The 20178-nt window shown below is 47.8% G+C and overlaps 1 protein-coding gene across 1 annotated transcript in view; it reads left to right on the top strand.

Annotated features, from left to right (window-relative positions):
- pusl1 (pseudouridine synthase like 1) overlaps positions 1-20178 on the top strand; it is a 90037-nt gene that overhangs the window by 42525 nt on the left and 27334 nt on the right. The window contains exon 5 of the mRNA XM_085967551.1: positions 8877-9050. Coding sequence (XP_085823677.1) covers positions 8877-9050 — 174 coding nt within the window. The remainder of the gene's footprint in view (positions 1-8876; positions 9051-20178) is intronic.

Raw genomic sequence — 20178 nt, 5'->3', positions numbered from 1 at the left:
CATTTTAACTCCTTGTGAAGTCACCTCCCTCACTATTAAGCTCAGGGATTTCTACTTCCCCTGATAATGTCATCAGTGTTACTATTTAAACAAAATATTCAAAGCAATATGAATAGAATTTAACAAGATGTTTTTTAACACTCCTCCTTTAAGAGAAGAGCTGTAATTATAATACACCAAGTCAGTAAAGGGAACTGATTTTAATCCCATTCAGGGATAGAAACCTACACTTGGCTGATAACTGCAATCACTATTTTTCTTGTTCTGCAAGTAATGTCAAGCAGACCTGGTTACCATAAAGCCAGTTAGCTGTGCCAAAGGAAATATTTTTGTTAAACTGATGGTTGCCTGGCATATTCCAGTCAGTTAGGTTGTGGGCCTAACGATGGTGCTCCACAGTTGTATTATTTCTGGCAGTCTGAGTGAGCAGTGACACCAGCACTTAGTGGGGTAGAAATTGGTCTGCATTGTGCCTGCTTCTCAGGCGTAAAACGAGCGCAAAGCCGATCAATTTAGCAGTGAGTTGGTTTCTGCTGGTGATAGCCCCACTACTACATTCGTGGGGCCCTTTTCTTTAGATGTCCCGAGCAGGTAAATTAGGGACCTATTGCCTGGTAAAGGACCCATTTTCAGTACACGTCGGCGATGAGCGGGGCAGGCGGATAAGTGTAATTTAAAAATGTTTTTAGAGCCTCTCAGTGGAGCCAGGAGTGCTCCTCCGACTGCACAGGAGCCGCGATGGACACCCGCCTCAGCCCGCTCCCTTCCCCCACTCCCGGGACTTACCTTCGGGCCGACGAGGCTGGCGGCCTGACATTGAGATCTTCGCCCCGACTATGCGGATGAGACCAGGGGATGAATTTCCATCGATCCTCGGGCCTCTCGGTTTGAGTGACCGAGGAAAGCAGGTCCGGACTCGTTTCTAAGCCAGTGTGTTTCTGAACTTTTCCATCAGACTTCTTTCAGGCACTGAGCTCCCTCGTGAAACTGAAATTGAAATCGCTGCAACCCAACATCTGGCCGCAGTGTCCTTCCACAGCTGCTAACCATACTCATTCTTCGTTTATTATTAGAGCACAGTAGATGTCTATTAGAATTAGATCACTCTCTTTCATTCTGGATAGTTTCTTTCCAGTGTTCACTCCCACCTTGTTACTTTCACCCAGATGTTGACGGTGCTGAGGTGCCGTTCCGTGGGCTCAGTTGCTTCCAGCACGTCACTCAGATAGCTTTTTATGGACATGCGAGGCTTGGTAGTGAGGGTTAGCAAACTGACTGCACGGGAGCATCCCAACCCAACCCAACACCTTCTCCCCTGGAGCACGGGAATGCTAACACTCGAGACACTGAGCGCTGCCGCGCCGACACTCGAGACACTGAGCACTGCCGTGCCGACACTCGAGACACTGAGCGCTGCCGTGCCGACACTCGAGACACTGAGCGCTGCCGTGCCGACACTCGAGACACTGAGCACCACTCCTCCTTCTTCTCTTCTTAGGCAGTCCCTCGGAACTGAGGATGACTTGCCTCCACGCTAAAAATGAGTTCTCAGGTGGCTGATGAATCCAATGCGGGACCTACAGTCTCTGTCACAGGAGGGGCAGATGGTGGTTGAAGGGGCGGGTGGGTGGGGTGCTTGGGTTGACGTGCGCTCCTTCCGCTGTTTGCGCTTGGCTTCCGCTTGCTCCCGGCGAAGAGACTCTAGGTGTTCGGCGCCTTCCCGGATGCTTCTCCTCCACTTTGTGCGGTCTTGGGCCAGGGATTCCCAGGTGTCAGTGGGGATGTTGCACTTTTTCAAGGAGACTTTGAGGGTGTCCTTGAAGCGTTTCCTTTGTCCACCTGGGGCTCTCTTGCCGTGTCGGAGCTCCGAGTAGAGCGCTTGTTTTAGGAGTCTCGTATCGGGCATGCGGACAATGTGACCCATCCATCGGAGCTGACCACTGAACTAACGCTCGCTACCACCGAGTGCTGGCGTGCTACGGCTTGTGAAACTGAGTGCTTGAGTGCTAACGTTCACTGAGCACCAGCGGACGAGCGTTTTACTGCCGTTTAACAGTGGTTTGTTAATACCACTGGACACTAGCGTTCTAACACTTACCAACACTGAACACCATTGTTCAATGTGGTAAACCACTGTTGTTAGTATTGTTGTACTTGTCTGTGCATGCCTCAGCTGACTCCGCCCCTGGCTCCACCCTCATGGCTGGGTATAAAGGTCGCTGCTCAGAAGCCTCCGGCCCTTTTGGATACCAGGCAACCCCAAGAGGCATGCTCTGTTCTTTGGTAATAAAAGCCTGTTTATTACTTACTCAATCTCCAGTCTTTTGTAGCAATTGATAGTGCATCAATTTTATTACCAAAGTTAAATGTTGGCTGCGGATGCTGATCAACCGATGGCGCAAAACGCTGAGCAGCAGGCGCTGCTGCGAGCCCTCAGACCAACATGCCTGGACCTAGACCCCCAAGAAGCGGGTTCGTCGACTAAATTCGCACAATGGCTGCGTTGCTTTGAGGCGTATCTGGAAGCCTCGACCGTGACTCTTGATGAAAATAAACTGAAAATCCTGGCCTCGAAGGTGAGCCACCAAGTCTATACTTTAATCCAAGATGCGACGACCTACGCGGCGGCTATCGACCTACTGAAAGGGCAGTATGCACGCCCGGTTAACACGGTCTATGCCAGGCACCTTTTAAGATCTCGCAGACAGCAGCCCGGGGAATCGGTGGAAGCCTTCCTACGGGCACTGCGGGTACTCGGACGCGGCTGCGACTGCAAGGAAGTATCGGCCGCGGCACATGCGGAGGGACTGATACGAGACGCTTTCGTTGCGGGTCTAAGGTCCGACTACTCCCGGCAGAGGCTGCTGGAGAAGGGTGAAATAGACCTGACAAAGGCAGTGTCCCTCGCGCTCTCGCTCGACGCGGCCCACAGAAATATGGACGCTTTCTCCCCTCATCGCCCCGCGCCGTGGACGCCGCAATCTTGGGCCATGGGACCGCCACCTCCAACTGCTGCAGCGATGTCCAAGGCACAAAAATGCTATTTTTGTGGCCAAGCTAAACACCCTAGAGCACGCTGCCCCGCGAAGAATGCTACCTGCTCCGGCTGCGGGAAGAAAGGTCACTACGTTAGCGCCTGCAAAGGGAAGACCGCTAACGCCAGCAGCGCTGCGTGCGAACCGTGGGCGCAGCCATCTTGTCCGCCATCTTGGGCTCCCCCAGCCGCGTGGGGACCGTGGGCGCCGCCATTTTGTCCGCCATCTTGGACGCCTCCGACTTTGGTTACGGGGGACCCGGACTCCACCACCGCCTCATCGGACGACCGCATCGACACGCTTGAACATACGCTGGCTTCCGTGACGCTGGATCAATCTCTCCCGCATCAACTGTCCAGGTCCATGATGGACATTACGGTAAACGGCTGCGCCACTACCTGCCTTTTTGACAGCGGGAGCACGGAGAGTTTTATACACCCCGACACGGTGCGCAGTTACTCTCTCCCGGTCCTGCCGACGCGTCATCGCATCTCTATGGCTTCCAAAGCCCAGTCAGCGGACGTCGGTGGCTACTGTATGGTGACTCTTTCAGTGCGGGGTACTGAATACAAAAATTTTAAACTTCTGGTCCTGCCCCATCTCTGCGCTGCCGTCCTACTGGGGTTGGATTTTCAGTGCCACCTTAAGAGTGTCACTTTAGCGTATGGTGGACCCCTCCCCCCTCTCACAGTCTGCAGCCAGCAGTTTTTAAATCGCCCGCCGCGCGCCATTTGCAGCCTCTCCACCCTTAAAGTCTCCCCCCCCTCCTTGTTCGCTAACCTCACCCGCGACTGTAAGCCCATCGCTACCAAAAGTAGGCGTTACAGTGCCGGGGATAGGGGTTTCATTAAATCCGAGGTAGCGAGACTCCTGAAGGAAGGGATTATCGAGAGCAGCAATAGCCCATGGCGAGCACAAGTGGTGGTGGTGAAGGCTGGCGGCAAACAGCGCCTAGTTATTGACTACAGCCAGACGATCAACCGCTACACCCAGCTGGATGCATATCCACTCCCCCGCATATCTGACATGGTCAATCAGATAGCACAATACCGGGTGTTCTCGACGATTGATCTGAAGTCGGCATACCACCAGCTCCCCATCAGGGCTGAGGACCGCCAGTACACAGCTTTTGAAGCTGACGGTCGGCTCTATCACTTTCTCAGAGTTCCCTTCGGCGTCACCAACGGAGTTTCTGTCTTCCAACGGGAGATGGACCGGATGGTTGACCAGAACGCGCTCCAGGCCACTTTCCCATATCTAGACAACGTCACCATCTGCGGCCATGACCAGCAGGACCACGACGTTAATCTAGAGAAATTCCTCCGGACGGCCCAGCGGCTGAATCTCACATACAACAAAGACAAATGTATGTTTCGTACTACGCGCCTTGCTATTCTTGGCTGCGTAGTGGAGAACGGAGTCATCGGCCCAGACCCCGATAGAATGCGCCCCCTTATGGAGCTCCCCCTCCCCCACTGCCAGAAAGCACTGAAGAGATGCCTGGGGTTTTTCTCTTACTATGCGCAGTGGGTGCCCAACTATGCGGATAAAGCCCGACCCCTCATCAAGTCCGCCTCCTTCCCCCTGACAGCAGAGGCCTGTGCAGCCTTCACTCTCATAAAAGGAGACATTGCGAAGGCCACAATGCACGCTGTGGATGAGTCCCTTCCTTTTCAAGTGGAGAGCGACGCATCCGACTTTGCCCTAGCTGCAACCCTTAACCAGGCGGGGAGACCCGTGGCCTTTTTCTCAAGGACCCTCCAGGGCCCCGAGATTCGACACTCCTCTGTCGAAAAGGAGGCCCAGGCCATTGTGGAAGCCGTGCGACATTGGCGGCATTACCTGGCCGGAAAACGATTTACCCTGCTCACTGACCAGCGTTCAGTGGCTTTTATGTTTCATAATAAGCAGCGGGGCAAAATCAAGAATGACAAGATCTTAAGGTGGAGAATCGAACTCTCCACCTACAATTACGATATCTTGTACCGGCCCGGGAAACTCAATGAGCCCCCAGATGCCCTATCACGTGGTACGTGCGCCAACGCGCAGGTTGATAGGCTACAGACCCTCCACAATGACCTCTGCCACCCGGGGGTCACCAGGTTCTTCCATTTTATCAAATCCCGTAACCTGCCCTACTCCATCGAGGAGGTCAGGACCATGACCAGGAACTGCCAGATCTGTGCCGAGTGCAAGCCGCATTTTTATAGGCCAGACAGAGCGAGCCTGATCAAAGCCACGCGCCCCTTCGAGCGGCTGAGCATCGATTTTAAAGGGCCCCTCCCCTCCTCTGACCGCAATGTGTACTTCCTCAATATAATTGATGAGTACTCCCGTTTCCCGTTTGCCATCCCTTGCTCGGACATGACCAGTACCACGGTCATTAAATGTCTGAATGACCTCTTCGCCTTGTTCGGTTTCCCTAGCTATATCCATAGCGACAGGGGCTCATCTTTTATGAGCGACGAACTTCGGCAGTACCTGCTCGCGAGAGGCATTGCTACAAGCAGGACCACCAGCTACAACCCCCGGGGTAACGGCCAGGTGGAAAGGGAGAATGCGACAGTCTGGAAGGCAGTCCTTTTAAACTTAAAATCTAAGGGCCTTCCGACCTCCCGCTGGCAGGAGGTCCTCCCTGCGGCGCTCCATTCCATTCGGTCGCTGCTCTGTACACCCACCAATGCCACTCCTCACGAGAGAATGTTCTCCTTCCCCAGGAAGTCCACGTCGGGGATTTCGCTACCAACATGGCTGACTTCTCCAGGTCCCGTCCTACTGCGGAAGCACGTGAGGACCCATAAGGCGGACCCCCTGGTCGAGAGGGTGAGCCTCCTCCACGCTAACCCGCAGTATGCTTACGTGGTGTACCCGGACGGGCGGGAGGACACAGTCTCCATTCGAGACCTCGCACCTGCAGGTGCTCCTGAAACACCCTCTTCGCCACCCACCGCTACTCCTGCCTACCCCCAGGACACAGTCCCCGCACGAGACCTCGCACCTTCGGGTGCCTCTGAGAGACCACCATCGCTACCTCCCATTACCCATGCTCTGACCCCTGTAGACGGCATGCAGCAGCCCCAGGGTCCGCCACCTGCTACACCTCCTCTGAACGAGACACCGGGTTCACCGTTGGATGCTGCACCATCACCGCCGCTGCTGCGACGCTCAGGACGGCTTACAAGGCCTCCTGATAGACTTCAGTACACGAATTTTTAGTGCACTTCACCCCGCCGGACTCAATTCTAAACAAGGGGTGAATGTGGTAAACCACTGTTGTTAGTATTGTTGTACTTGTCTGTGCATGCCTCATGACTCCGCCCCTGGCTCCACCCTCATGGCTGGGTATAAAGGTCGCTGCTCAGAAGCCTCCGGCCCTTTTGGATACCAGGCAACCCCAAGAGGCATGCTCTGTTCTTTGGTAATAAAAGCCTGTTTATTACTTACTCAATCTCCAGTCTTTTGTAGCAATTGATAGTGCATCATTCAATACGCAACAAATTCTCATCAGGCGGTTTACATCTTGCGGCTGTTATCTGGCTCATTCTCTCCCACTCACCTTCCCGTTAACAGCGTGTGCCGAATCCCACAATCACACGTGCACCACAAGCACACACACCTATAATATTAAGTCATTTCAGACGTGACCCGCGTGCAGTGAATCTGGCACCAGAAATGGTCTGTATTTGGGCATTCAGCTCTGAAGGATCAAAATGGAAGAAAAACGGCATAAATATATTTCTGGCATCAACATGTGTATTTTGAATTACTAATCACTTTTTTATGAATACGTCAACAATTTCTTCTCATGCAGAAGTAAAACCCACTATCAGAACTTGGAGTTGCCCCGGGCGTATTTACCTTGAAGTTGTGGTCAGCTTCAACTGGTGGATGGGAAAATCCCAGGACTCTAGAGCAGCAGTCATGTGCACAAATGTACTTGGCATTCCCCTGGTAGCTCGGTTGTTAAATGCACTGTGGTGGTGCTTTCCAGCCCCAAATCAGTCCCCCCTTTGTGTAGAGTAGGCTGAGCTCAGTGGGTGTGGCAGTAGGATACCACAATTGGCCACTGGGCCTGGGAGGGGGGCATTGCAGCCAGGGTTGCCAATCTCCCATTGCCTCCGCTGAAAAGTGCACGTGTGGACATTAGCTGAGGACAGGATAGGGCTTGACTTTAACCCTCCCACTGTATATTGAGTAGACTAGGCCTATATCCTCTGGAGTTTAGAAGAATGAGAGGTGATTGATGTAATAAAACTCACTACGCACTTGGTTTGAGTATAAAGCAAGGCTTTAATCAACTTGTTTCAGAACATGGAGGTCTAGTTGTACTTCACTAGTTCCTTGTCTTACAAAATGTCCCTGGAAAGCTGGGGCCGATGCCCGAGTATTTATACTCTTTGGACAGCGCCACCAGCTGGCCGTCCAGCGTTATTTCACGAGTAGTTTCTTGATGAATGATGAGATTTATAACAGTGATCTCATTGAAACATGTAAGATTCTATGGGGGATTGACAGGGTGGATGCGAAGAGGCTGTTTCCCCTGGCGGGAGAGTCTAGCTGTGGCTCAGTGGGTAGCACACTTGCCACTGAGCCAGCAGGTTGTGGGTTCAAGTCCCACTCCAGGGACTTGAGCACATAAATCTAGGCTGACACTCCAGTGCAGTGCTGAGGGAGTGCTGCACTGTCGGAGGTGCCGTCTTTCAGATGAGATGTTAAACCGAGGCCCCGTCTGCGCTCTCAGGAGGACGTAAAAGATCCAATGGCACTATTTAGAGGAAGAGTTAGCGGAGTTATCCCTGGTGTTCTGGTCAATATTTATCCCTCAACCAACATAACAAAAACAGATTATCTGGTCATTATCGCATTGCTGTTTGTGGGAGCTTGCTGTGCGCAAATTGGCTGCCGCGTTTCCCACATTACAACAGTGACTACACTCCAAAAGTACTTCATTGGCTGTAAAGCACTTTGAGACGCCCGGTGGTCGTGAAAGGCGCTACATAAATGCAAGTCTGTCTTTTCTTTCTAGAACCAGGGGTCACAGTCTCAGAATAAGGGGTCGGCCATTTAGAACTGAGATGAGAAATTTCTTCACTCAGAGGGTGGTGAATCTTTGGAATTCTCTACCCCAGAGGGCTGTGGAGGCTCAGTCGTTGAGTATATTCAAGACAGAGACCGATAGATTTTTGGGCACTAAGGGAATCAAGGGATTATGGTGACAGGGTGGGAAAGTGGAGTTGATGTCGAAGATCAGCCATGATCTTATTGAATGGCGGAGCAGGCTCGAGAGGCCGTATGGCCTACTCCTGCTCCTATTTCTTACGTTCTTATGTGTGAATACCAACACGTGTTGTGTGGGCTGAAACATTACCACGGGCTGCTTGGGGGAAGTACTGGATGCAGCAAGTGGAGGTGGGACTGTAATCATGAGTCTCCGATTTCAGTAGAGAGGAGAGAAAACGGTGGGGGCGGGAATTAGGGCATTGGAAAAGATGAATGCTTCTTGCTCTTAAAATGATCTTTTTGGTACAGGCAAATGTGCAGAAAAGTACACTGCACTCCTGTGAAAAGGCTTATCGGTTGTGGCTAGGCCTTGCTGTGGGTTGTATTTGAATGTTAATTCTGTTGTTTTAGTATGTTCAGAATGCAATTGCCTTACTCTGCGTTCTACAGAGGTCACACTTTCATCAGGTGCATAAACCGCAAGGCGATGCAGGAGCCTGTCGAAGCCAAACTGAGTCTGTGTTGAGACAGCGTTTGAAATCTCCAAGGGACCCGCGTTGATGATTTGCTGCACCGACCCGCTGACATTTCCAGTGACTGCTTGTTCCCTTCTCAAAACAGGCCTTTAAACACAGACGCCATGAAAGAGGCAGCCCAGATGTTGCTGGGCACACACGATTTCAGCACCTTCCGCTCCTTGAACTCTGAGACTCCCTTCAAGTCACCGCTGAAAACGCTGCTTCAGGCAGACATAACGCCGGGCTTCAGCATCTCTTTGCAACAAAACTTCCACAGGTAAGGGACCACGCGGGCGATCTTTGGAAATAAAGAACCGGTTACTCTTCAAATCCTCCCTGCCGTCTTTTTGTGGCTGAGTGTTACCTTGCCGTTTTTGTTCTTCTTCCCCTGCCCCACTTTAACTTCTGTTATCAGATCGGAATGGGTGACCGCACAGGTCCACGGCCTGCTCCCACCTATATAGCACCTTTCATGTGTACAGTTTTGGTCTCCTTATCTAAGGAAGGATATACCTGCCATAGAGGGAGTGCAACGAAGGTTCACCAGACTGATTCCTGGGATGGGGGGATTGTCCTATGAGGAGAGATTGAGTAGACTAGGCCTATATTCTCTAGAATTTAGAAGAATGAGAGGTGATCTCATTGAAACATATAAAACTCTTACAGGGCTTGACAGGGTAGATGCAAGGAGGATGTTTCCCCTGGCTGGGGAGTCTAGAACCAGGGGTCACTGTCTCAGAATTTAGGACTGAGATGAGAAATTTCTTCACTCAGAGGGTGGTGAATCTTTGGAATTCTCTACCCCAGTGGGCTGTGGAGGCTCAGTCGTTGAGTATATTCAAGACAGAGATCGATAGATTTTTGAATATTAAGGGCATCAAGGGATATGGGGATAGTGCAGGAAAGAGGAGATGAGGTAGAAGATCAGTCATGATCTTATTGAATGGCGGAGCAGGCTCGAGGGGCCGAATGGCCTACTACTACTCCTATTTCTTATGTTCTTATGTAGCAAAGCTTTCCAAGGTGCTTCGCAGAAGCAAGTCGGGAAATTAATAGATGCCGACCCAAAAAGCAGATATTATGAGGAGTGATTGAAAGCTTGGTCAAAGAGGTGGGTTTGACAGAAAGCTTAAAGGAGGAGAGGGAGGTGGAGAGGTGAAGGAGCTTAGGGAGAGAATTCCAGACCGCACGCCTAGGCGACTGAAGGCATGGCTGCCAGTGGTGGGGCGATGGGAGGGGGGACGCACTAGAGTCGGAGGAGCAGAGAGTTGGGGGAGGCTGCAATACTGGAAGAGGTTACCATGATCGAGAGAGGTGAGGCCATGATTGGATTTAAAAACATAGATGGGAATTTTAAATTTGAGGCATTGGGGAACTGGGGGCCAACGTAAGCCAGCGAGGTCAGGGCTGATTGGTCAGCTGGCTTGGCGTGGGCTAGGAGCAGCAGGGATTTAGATGAGCTGAAGTTTATGGAGGGTGGGAGGCCGGCCAGATGAGCATTACTGTTGTGTGCGTCAACAATATTTCATGTGTAGAGCAACATTGTTGAGAGGATTTTCATGATGATCTATAATTTACCACTGGAGAGAGAACATGAAAACAGCAGAGGAATTCTAGTTATGTTTTATAGAATATTACAGCCATGTGTAACATCTTATAACTGTCTGGGGTCTCTGGCATGTTGGTATTGTGCATGATATTCTTTAATCTTTAAGGTATGTTTAGCAGCATTATCCAGCAAAGACGGGACCATCGCTGACTAATAAAAGTGAGAGCTGACTGGACTGCGCATTCTTTTTAAACTGAATGTTCTCCTTATTCTACCTCCTGTTTACGTTGCATTCTAATCACAGCACTGGTTTTTCAATCCCAACATGGATATATGTGATCAAACAGAATAGATTCTGGAACCAAGCAGGCTGTCATTTTGATTCCAGAATGAATGAATCACAATTATGATTTGGCCGCAAAGTACTTTCCTTCGAGCCCTTCCTTTATGGCAATGATTGGAGCTGAACTCTCGAGGCATACTTCCATGCGACAGTTGGCGGATGCACCAATGATAAATTTGAAAGGATTTTTCCACAATCGATCAATGTGGCACTGTCTAGGTTACTTTGATTCACAAGGTTAGCCCCACCTCCGCAGTGAGTTCAGCTCAGAACTGAAGAGGTGTTCAGCTCCAGACAGTCATAACTGATGATTTGGGACCAGGACTGTTGTGTATGTAATATGTGTGCTACTTTGAACCTATGGACAGGACTGCACTACTTGTAGGGCGTAGTGATACGCAGTACCACTCCTGGCCATAGGGGTATAAATAGTACTGTGGGTACTGATCTCCCCTCAGTTCCCGCCTGTGGGCATGAAGTAAAGACCTACGTATAGTCCCTACCTCCAACCAGTAAAGACCTGTTTGAGTTATACGTTTAAGTCTTTGTGTTAATTGTTCAATACAATACACATACTTAACAAGGACAGTCACGTTTGGTTCCTGAAGGTTATAAGAATTCCCGATAAAGACAAAGTTCGCTTCACAACTGTGGTTTTCCCACCTCAGGTGAGCGCTCACCGTCAATAACAAGAATGGTTGAACGCTCTTAAACTCGAGACCCCCTGTGGGACGAGATGGATCAATAAGGTGGCGTTTCCTGAGTTAATGCACAGCACCTACTCAAATTGTTCAACAGACGGCTCATTTAAATGTGGACTTAGATTACGCAGTGGGGGGGGAGGGGGGGTTACATGAGGATCCGCATCACAGTTTGCAAATTTCATGGCCATTTAGCTGCAAGTCACAAACTCCGTAAGCATTCTCGCCCCCAGTGTGCATGTATGAGTCAGTGAGGCCCCAGTAATGACATGAATAATGCAAGTAACTCCGGCTGGAGAAACCAGTCAATAGTCAACAGCTTTCTCCAGAATTTGGAAGCTGATTACTGTTACAAGTTTAAGAACTTGCTGGAGATATTCTCTGGGGTCCAACAGTGCTCGTCATTCCCGGAAGTGTCTTGAGTGTGCCGGTACTGCCCAATATCTAACAATACAATAGTGTAACCCAGGGGTGTAAGAATAATATCCCCTTCAGATCTGAACTGGATATTCATATCTTTTGCACATGTGCTTCTTCAACCTCTTCGAAGATAGACCGAGACAACACTGATCTGTAGATGAGGCCAGATACAAATTAATAAGTTACTTTATTTCACAGCGAGAGAACATTCAGAGCAATAATTCATTAAGATCAGATTCACCTTGCTCAATCAGTACAACTTGTCTGCAAAATGTAATACAAAATAATGAACTCACCACATTTCCTCACATCAGTGGGTCGTCTTAATTGACTGAAATAAAATAACTCCTAACTAATCCGCTTTTTCCTTCTGAACCTGGCCGAAGCTTGCTTGCACAGTTTTCTGTTTTAAACCCTGACTGACTTTGCAGCCCTTGCTGGACCTTACTGCTGTGTTTCTATCCCTAAGGCTTTTTTAAAATCTCCCTCTGTTCACAGCCAAAAAGGGACCATTGACTTCCCAATACAATGGGTGTGAGGTGTTTTCTCATTGCTGAAACAGGCTAATCAACTCGTTATTATTTAATACAAAAGCAAAATACTGCGGATGCTGGAAATCTGAAATAAAAACAGAAAATACTGGAAATACTCAGCAGGTCAGGCAGCATCTGTGGAGAGAGAAACAGAGTTAACGTTTCAGGTCGATGACCCTTCGTCAGAACTCAGTTCTGATGAAGGGTCATCGATCTGAAACGTTAACTCTGTTTCTCTCTTTACAGATGTTGCCTGACCTGCTGAGTATTTCCAGCATTTTCTGTTTTTATTTCTTTATTATTTAAAGTCTATGAGGAAACAACATCAAAGCTTAACTCATTAGCATTTTAACCACACATCATTTTCACTGCCATTTTGTAACTTGTCTGTTGACACAATGCTTTGAAACACATTTAAAAGTAATTCTTTCCAAATCGTTTCTGTTAAAAAATGGTGAAAACATTCCAAACTATTACCCCCCCCCACCTCACCAATTACTGTAAAATAATTCCACTCACATCCAGTTCACTAGCTCTCCAATTTTCAAGTTTCTTGTAAAGCGGAAATTAAGATTAGATGGGGAAAGGTGAAATATTGAATATTGAATTTCCAATTGCCACTGTACCTGAAGTATCAATGGTCAGGTTAAGAATTGGGATAATTGATCCTGAATCTTATGATTTGTGTGAATGTCAGTCTTGAGCTTGAATCCTTTTGCACCAGCAATGCTCGGGGAGATTTAGTTCTCCCCCTCAATGTGTCGCTGCCTTGTGGCACACTTCAGCCTGTGTTTTATCTTTCACTAACAGTTTCATTACCTCTGTAGTCCTTCAGAGTCCAGTAATGTCCCAGTAAAGACTATCCATTGGCGGCCGTATCTTCAACAGCCGAGGCCCCAAGCTCTGGAACTCCCTCGCTGAACCCTCTCCGCCTCGCTACTTCTCTCTCCTCCTTTAAGACGCTCCTTAAAACCTACCTCTTTGTCCAAGATTTTGGCCACCTGCTAATGGCTCCTTTAGCACGTTGTCAGTTTTGACTGATTAACGCGCCTGTGAAGTGCCTTGGGACGGTGCACGACACTGAAGGCGCTACATAAATACAAGTTGTTGTTGTTGTTGTTACAAAACAAAAGCTGTGTAAATCTGAAATGGCTGTCTCCTTGGGAAATGCCACAAATTTTGACATCCATCTTTTTAATTAGGACCGTAAAAATATTTCTGAAGCAGCAAATGTCTTTTTTTAAAATAAATTCTATACTGAATTTTCAAGACACTGGAGTTTGCCCAAAATGTTGTGCAACTGATTCTTCTTTGGACTCGCACATTCAAGCTAACACAAGGGACACGGGGGCTTTGAACAGTTACCGTATATGCACATTTGCATTTGGCGTAGGTTAATTTTTCTTCCTCTTTTGTAAGTTTGTGGTTTAAATGTAGTGCAGTCTCCTGGGTCTTCCACTTCCGTGCACACTCTGTCAAATCTACCCATTTCCTATTATTGTCTAATCATCCATAAGACACCAGTGTTCCCTCCTCAGGCCCACCAATTCAATATTCTTTCCTAACTCATTTTGTGAAGTCTGCTGATGTTTCCTGCCTTATTAGAACCCTGCTAGAGGGACAGTTGATCCTATTACAGGCTAAAGTAGCATGCGTTTGGGTATCGTTTTCATTTAACTTGCACCTGTTGTTACGTTTTGGGCTTTTAGATATTTCCCTCGGACACTCAGGAAAGCGAACGTTGTGTCCCCTACAAATCAGTGTGTGCCTTTACCTTGACGTAGTCATAGCAAGATTCAGGAGTCAAACAAAGGACCTTCATCACTGTACCCTGGCTTAATGGATTAAGTAAGATCATGTATTCTCCTCATCTTCAATAGGTGGAAGAGCATATCACTCTGGCAGATTGTGGGTCAGGCTATAAACCGCTAAATAAAACTTGCTGAGCATTAAAACAGGTAAAGGAACAGCGCTGAACACAAACGACAAAGACAGACTTCACTTCTCCTGTGATAACGCTCAACATAAAACTAACCCTGGAAATCCTGCTGCATACGAGGCTATTTGCTATCATGGAGCCTGTTGCTGATGATGTCAGTCTGACTGCTGCCTTTGTGCAAGACTGCCCACTTTATAGCTTCAAATTCTTCAGCCTTACCAGTGACCTAATTCAATGCAACTAGAACAGTAATTATGGTCAAATCCTTTTCCGCCCTTGCTAATGGGCAGATGAAACAGTGCAAGTTAGGACCCTTCCACGTTAGCCTGTCCTCTGCCGGAAAAGATGACATCCTGTAGCAGCCTTTCACATTGGTGCTGCTGCCTCCGGAGGCATTAGTAACAAACCAGGTCTTCAATGGGTGCCGGTACCTCCAGAGACAGCAGTGTCACTTTACCTGACAGTGTCGCTGTGACTGTCAGGTCTACCAGCTGCAGTGGTACCATGAAAGAAAGAAAAAAGACTTGCATTTCTATAGCGCCTTCCATGACCATCGGACGTCTCAAAGCGCTTTGCAGCCAATGAAGTACTTTTGAAGCATAGTCACTGTTGTAATGTGGGAAACGCGGCAGCCAATTTGCGCACAGCAAGCTCCCACAAACAGCAATGTGATAATGATCAGATAATATGTTTTTGTTATGTTGATTGAGGGATAAATATTGGCCAGGACGCCGGGGATAACTCCCTGCTCTTCTTCAAAAAATATTGCCATGGGATCTTTGACGTCCACCTGAGAGAGCAGACATGGCCTCGGTTTAACATCTCATCTGAAAGACGGCACCTCCGACCGTGCAGCACTCCCTCAGCACTGCACTGGAGTATCAGCCTAGATTTATGTGCTCAAGTCTCTGTAGTGGGACTTGAACCCACAACCTTCTGACTCAGAGGCGAGTGTGCGACCAACTGAGCCACAGCTGACTGAGGCGAAACTAGCTAAATATTTACTCTGTGAAAGAGCAGCCTGGCCAGATTTATCAGCTACAGAGCGAGTGTCTGTAGCTCAATGTGATTAGAACCAAGAACAAAAACAGATAGAAGTCTGCCTTCCCCTTGTGCTGCTTTGGTGAACAGAAAGTTCTTTTTTCAGCTGTCAGAATCCTAAAGATTGAGCAGACGCTTGGAGATAAATCAGGATGAAAGCCTTGAGATAGGCCGTGTCAGGAAGTTAGCTCCTGAAAGCAAAGCCTTGTCTAATAACTTCCTCCCTAACTCATTTATCAGCCACATACACCCAGCAGCACTTGAATGTCGCAGGCCACGATTTTACCGTTTCACCTAATCGAGCTGACTAGACGTGAAGCAGCGGCTATAAACGGCCGTGTAACCTAGCACAGTAATCCCTTGTGTTATCCTTTGAAGTGCATGGTCTTTAATACCGGGCCTGCTTTCTCATTAATTTATGACAGCCATTTTCCAAAGCTTTGTGTGCAGCGCAGTAACCCGGTGACCTTGAGCCTCGCTGTCATGGTTTGGCATCGTCTGAATCCTTCAGTATTCTGCTGCCTTGCCACACATTTGAATCCGTCCATATCACCAGTTACCACCTCTGCTTATACCAGTCAGTCCAGACTAACACATTGCCATTTTAATGCCATCTTTCACTGGCTACCCTGTGCTATCATAGCATTATGTAATTAATTCCCCCCCGTTCACCAGTTTATAACCTTCAATGACCTTTGTGACCCTCCTCAGGCCATGGAACTGCTTCCTTATTTCTTCCCAGGTTCTTCTTGTGGTGGATTGAGCGCTGATGCTTTCTGTGATCACTTTCCATGCAAACCTTTCCTTTCTTTGCTGGCTCTCCTGTCCCTAACAGCTGCTTTTATTTTGAATGGAACCCAGCCATTAACATATCAAGGTCCCTTGTCAGTGAACCGTGCTTTCAGTCTACAATGCTCAGCCATTGTGTTAAAGAAAGAAGAAAGAACTTGCGTTTATATAGCGCTGTTCATGATTTCAGGAGTAGTCACTGTTGTATTGTAGGAAAAGATGGCAGCCAATTTGCACACAGCAAGATCCCACAAACGGTATTGAGATAATGACCAGCTAATCTGTTTCAGTGCTGTTGGTAGAGGGATAAATATTGGCCAGGACACCGGGGAGAGCTCCCCTACTGTTCTTGCAATAGTGCCAGGGGATCTTTTACATCCACCTGAGGGGGCAGGCGGGAGCCTTGGTTTAACGTCTCATCCGAAAGACGACACCGCACTGCACTGGAGTGTCAGCCTCGATGTTTGTGCTCAAGTCTCTGGAGTGGGACTTGAACCCACAACCTCCTGACTCAGAGGCGAGGGTGCTGCCCACCGAGCCACAGATGACACCTAAAAAAATTAAAGGTCCGCTTTCCTCAGGCCACAGCTGCGTTAAAGTGTTCCACAATATTTAAACTCGTTAAGCAGGTCGTTAATGGCATCAGTGAAAAGGCTTCTTATTAAAGCTGAATCCTGATTGGATGCTTACTGTGGATTTATTGTGCTTGCAGACGGCATTAGGTAACCTGTGTTGATGGTCAATATCCACACATATACATGAGAAACATCTGCAAATGTGGTTTAATAAAGAAAGGCACTGGGCAGATGACAATATGCCTGTAAATGCCTTGAATCTAGAATTTTACAAAGCTGAAACTTGTTCCTGTATTGGGATAACTCATTGCATCTGTTCTCCTACAGCATTTTGTCATATATCACAAATGGTTTAATGGAGACCTCGAGAGCTAAAAACAGTTTCTAATAATATCCTCAGCCAGCTTCCAAGAACGCTAGCCAATACTCTCTTGTCAAATGCCTAATAGCACCATGTGGTTTGCTAACAGCTCTCTTAGCTCCGTGCATTTTCCACCTAAAGAACAAGTTGTTCCAAGCCAGCTCAAGAAATATGATTCAGTGTCTTCCCTTAGGATCCAGCTTTGAATTCAGCTGCCATTTCAACCGAGGCAGCACTTGAGGAGCTGCCCTTAGCTTCAGCACCCCTGGTCCAAGGAGGGGGCAGGGGAATATTAGCTCCTGATTACTAGCCATTGATCAATGCTAGAGTGCATGTGATGGACATCAGGTGAGGTGATGATGCCCTCCACAGTCAAATAACCTTCTGACACTCACTATCTAGGCTCCACTCGCCTCTGAGTCAGAAGGTTGTGGGTTCATGTCCCACTCCAGGGACTTGAGCACATAAAGCTAGGCTGACACTCCAGTGCAGTGCCGAGGGAGTGCTGCACTGTCGGAGGTGCCGTCTTTCAGATGAGACGTTAAACCGAGGCCCCGTCTGCTCTCTGATGTAAAAAAATCCCAAGGCACTATTTCGAAGAAGAGCAGGGGAATTCTCTCCGGTGTCCTGGCCAATATTTATCCCTCAACAAACATAACAAAAAAACATTATCTGGTCATTATCACATTGCTGTTTGTGGGAGCTTGCTGTGCGCAAATTGGCTGCCACGTTTCCCACATTACAACACTGACTACACTTCAAAAGGTATTTCATTGAGGCGTCCGGTGGTCGTGAAACGTGCTACATAAATGTAAGTCTTTCTTTTCTTTCTTTCACTCGCACCAAGTCCCGTTCGCCCATCACCCCTGTGCTCGCTGACCTACATTGGCTCCCAATTAAGAAACGCCTCGATTTCAAAATTCTCATCCTTGTTTTCAAATCCCTCCATGGCCTCGCCCCTCCCTATCTCTGTAATCTCCTCCAGCCCCACAACTCCCCGAGATATCTGCGCTCCTCTAATTCTGGCCTCTTGAGCATCCCTGATTATAATCGCTCAACCATTGGTGGCCGTGTCTTCTGTTGCCTAGGCCCCAAGCTCTGGAATTCCCTGCCTAAACCTCTCCGTCTCACTACCTCTCTTTCCTCCTTTAAGACGCTCCTTAAAACCTACCTCCTACCTGCCCTAATTTCTCCTTATGTGGCTCGGTGTCAAATTCTTTGTCTTTTAATACTCCTGTGAAGCACCTTGGAACGTTTTACTACGTTAAAGGCGCTATATAAATACAAGCTGCTTTTGTTGTGGTGAAGAATGGACCCGTCCACAATTCTATCCCAGCAAGTGTCAATAGGTTAGATTTTCCACTTGGTTAAGCCTACTTTCTGGGTAATTCTGGATCGCCATCCATTTTAGAGCATCATGTGCTTTTCTGCTGGGTGATTTAATGGGTTTAGAGAGACCCCGCCTGAAACAGATGGGAGCTTCATTTCAATATATTAACCTTTACATAGGATTACATCGGATATTCGGCACAGAAACAGGCCATTCGGCCCAACCAGTCCATGCCGGTGTTTATGCTCCACTCGAGCCTCCTCCCGTCTTTCCTCGTCTAAATCTATCAGCAGAACCCTCGATTCCCTTCTCCCTCATAGGTTTGTCCAGCCTCCCCTTAAATGCATCGATACTATTCGCCTCAACCACTCCCTGTGGTAGCGAGTTCCACATTCTCACCACTCTTTGGGTAAAGAAGTTTCTTCTGAATTCCCTATTGGATTTCTTGGTGACTATCTTATATTGATGGCCTCTAGTTATGCTCTTCCCCACAAGTGGAAACACTCTCTCTGTATCCACTCTATCAAAACCTTTCATAATTTTAAAGACCTCTATTAGGTCACCCCTCAGCCATTTTTTAAGAGAAAAGAGACCCAGCCTGTTCATCCTTTCCTGATATGTATACCCTCGCATTTCTGGTATCATCCTTGTAAATCTTCTCTGCACCCTCTCCAGTGCCTCTATATCCTTTTTATAATATGGCGACCAGAAGTGTACGCAGTACTCTAAATGTGGTCTAACCAAGGTTCGATACAGGTTTAGCATAACTTCCCGACTTTTCAATACTATCCCTCTAGAAATAAACCCTAGTGCTTGGCTTGCTTTTTTTATGGCCTTGCTAACCTCACGCAACCTTTAGTGATTTGTGTATTTCTACTCCTCGATCCCTTTGTTCCTCTACCCCACCTAGACTCGCACCCTCCAAGTGATAAGTGACCTCCCTATTCTTCCTACCAAAACGTAATACTTCACATTTGTCTGTGTTGAACTTCATTTGCCAATTATTTGCCCATTCTGCAAGTTTATTAATGTCCTCCTCAGTATTGACTATCCACTCCAATTTGTTATCATCCACAAATTTAGAAATTGTGTTTTTGATTCCAAAGTCTAAATCGTTAATGTAAATTGTGAACAGCAGTGGTCCCAGCACTGATCCTTGTGGAACACCACTACCCACCTTCTGCCACTGTGAATAGCTACCCTTTACCCCCACTCTCTGCTTTCTGTCTTGAAGCCAGCCAGCAATCCATTCTGCTACTTGTCCCCTGACTCCGCATTCTCTGACCTTGTTCATCAGCCTATTATGGGGTACCTTATCGAAGGCCTTTTGAAAATCTAGATAAATTACATCTACTGCATTACCCTTGTCTACTCTCTCTGTTACCTCTTCAAAAAATTCAATGAGGTTGGTCAAGCAAGACTTTCCCTTTTGAAATCCATGCTGACTATTCATTACTATGTTTTTGGTTTCTAGATGTTCTTCTATTTCCTCCTTTAGTATGGATTCCATTATTTTTCCTACCACCAATGTTAAACTGACTGGTCAATAATTCCCTGGACATGTTCTATCCCCCTTCTTGAATATAGGTATTACGTTAGCTATCCACCAGTCCTCTGGCACTACATCTTTTTCTAACGAATTATTAAATATGTGTAGTAATGCCTCTGCTATCTCTTCCCTAGTTTCTTTTAAAATGCGTGGATGCAATCCATCCGGACCAGGGGTTTTATCTTCTTGATTAGTCTTTTTATTTTAAATGCACTTATCTCATTACTAATCTCATCAACGTTATCCAAATGATGTAATTTAGACATCCATACAGT

This window comes from Somniosus microcephalus, chromosome 25, assembly GCF_052327205.1.
Source record: "Somniosus microcephalus isolate GS21.2 chromosome 25, FLI_Smic_1.0, whole genome shotgun sequence".
Taxonomy (NCBI): Eukaryota; Metazoa; Chordata; class Chondrichthyes; order Squaliformes; family Somniosidae; genus Somniosus; species Somniosus microcephalus.
Note: the sequence above shows the minus strand (reverse complement) of the source record. Positions and strands in the feature narration are given on the sequence as shown.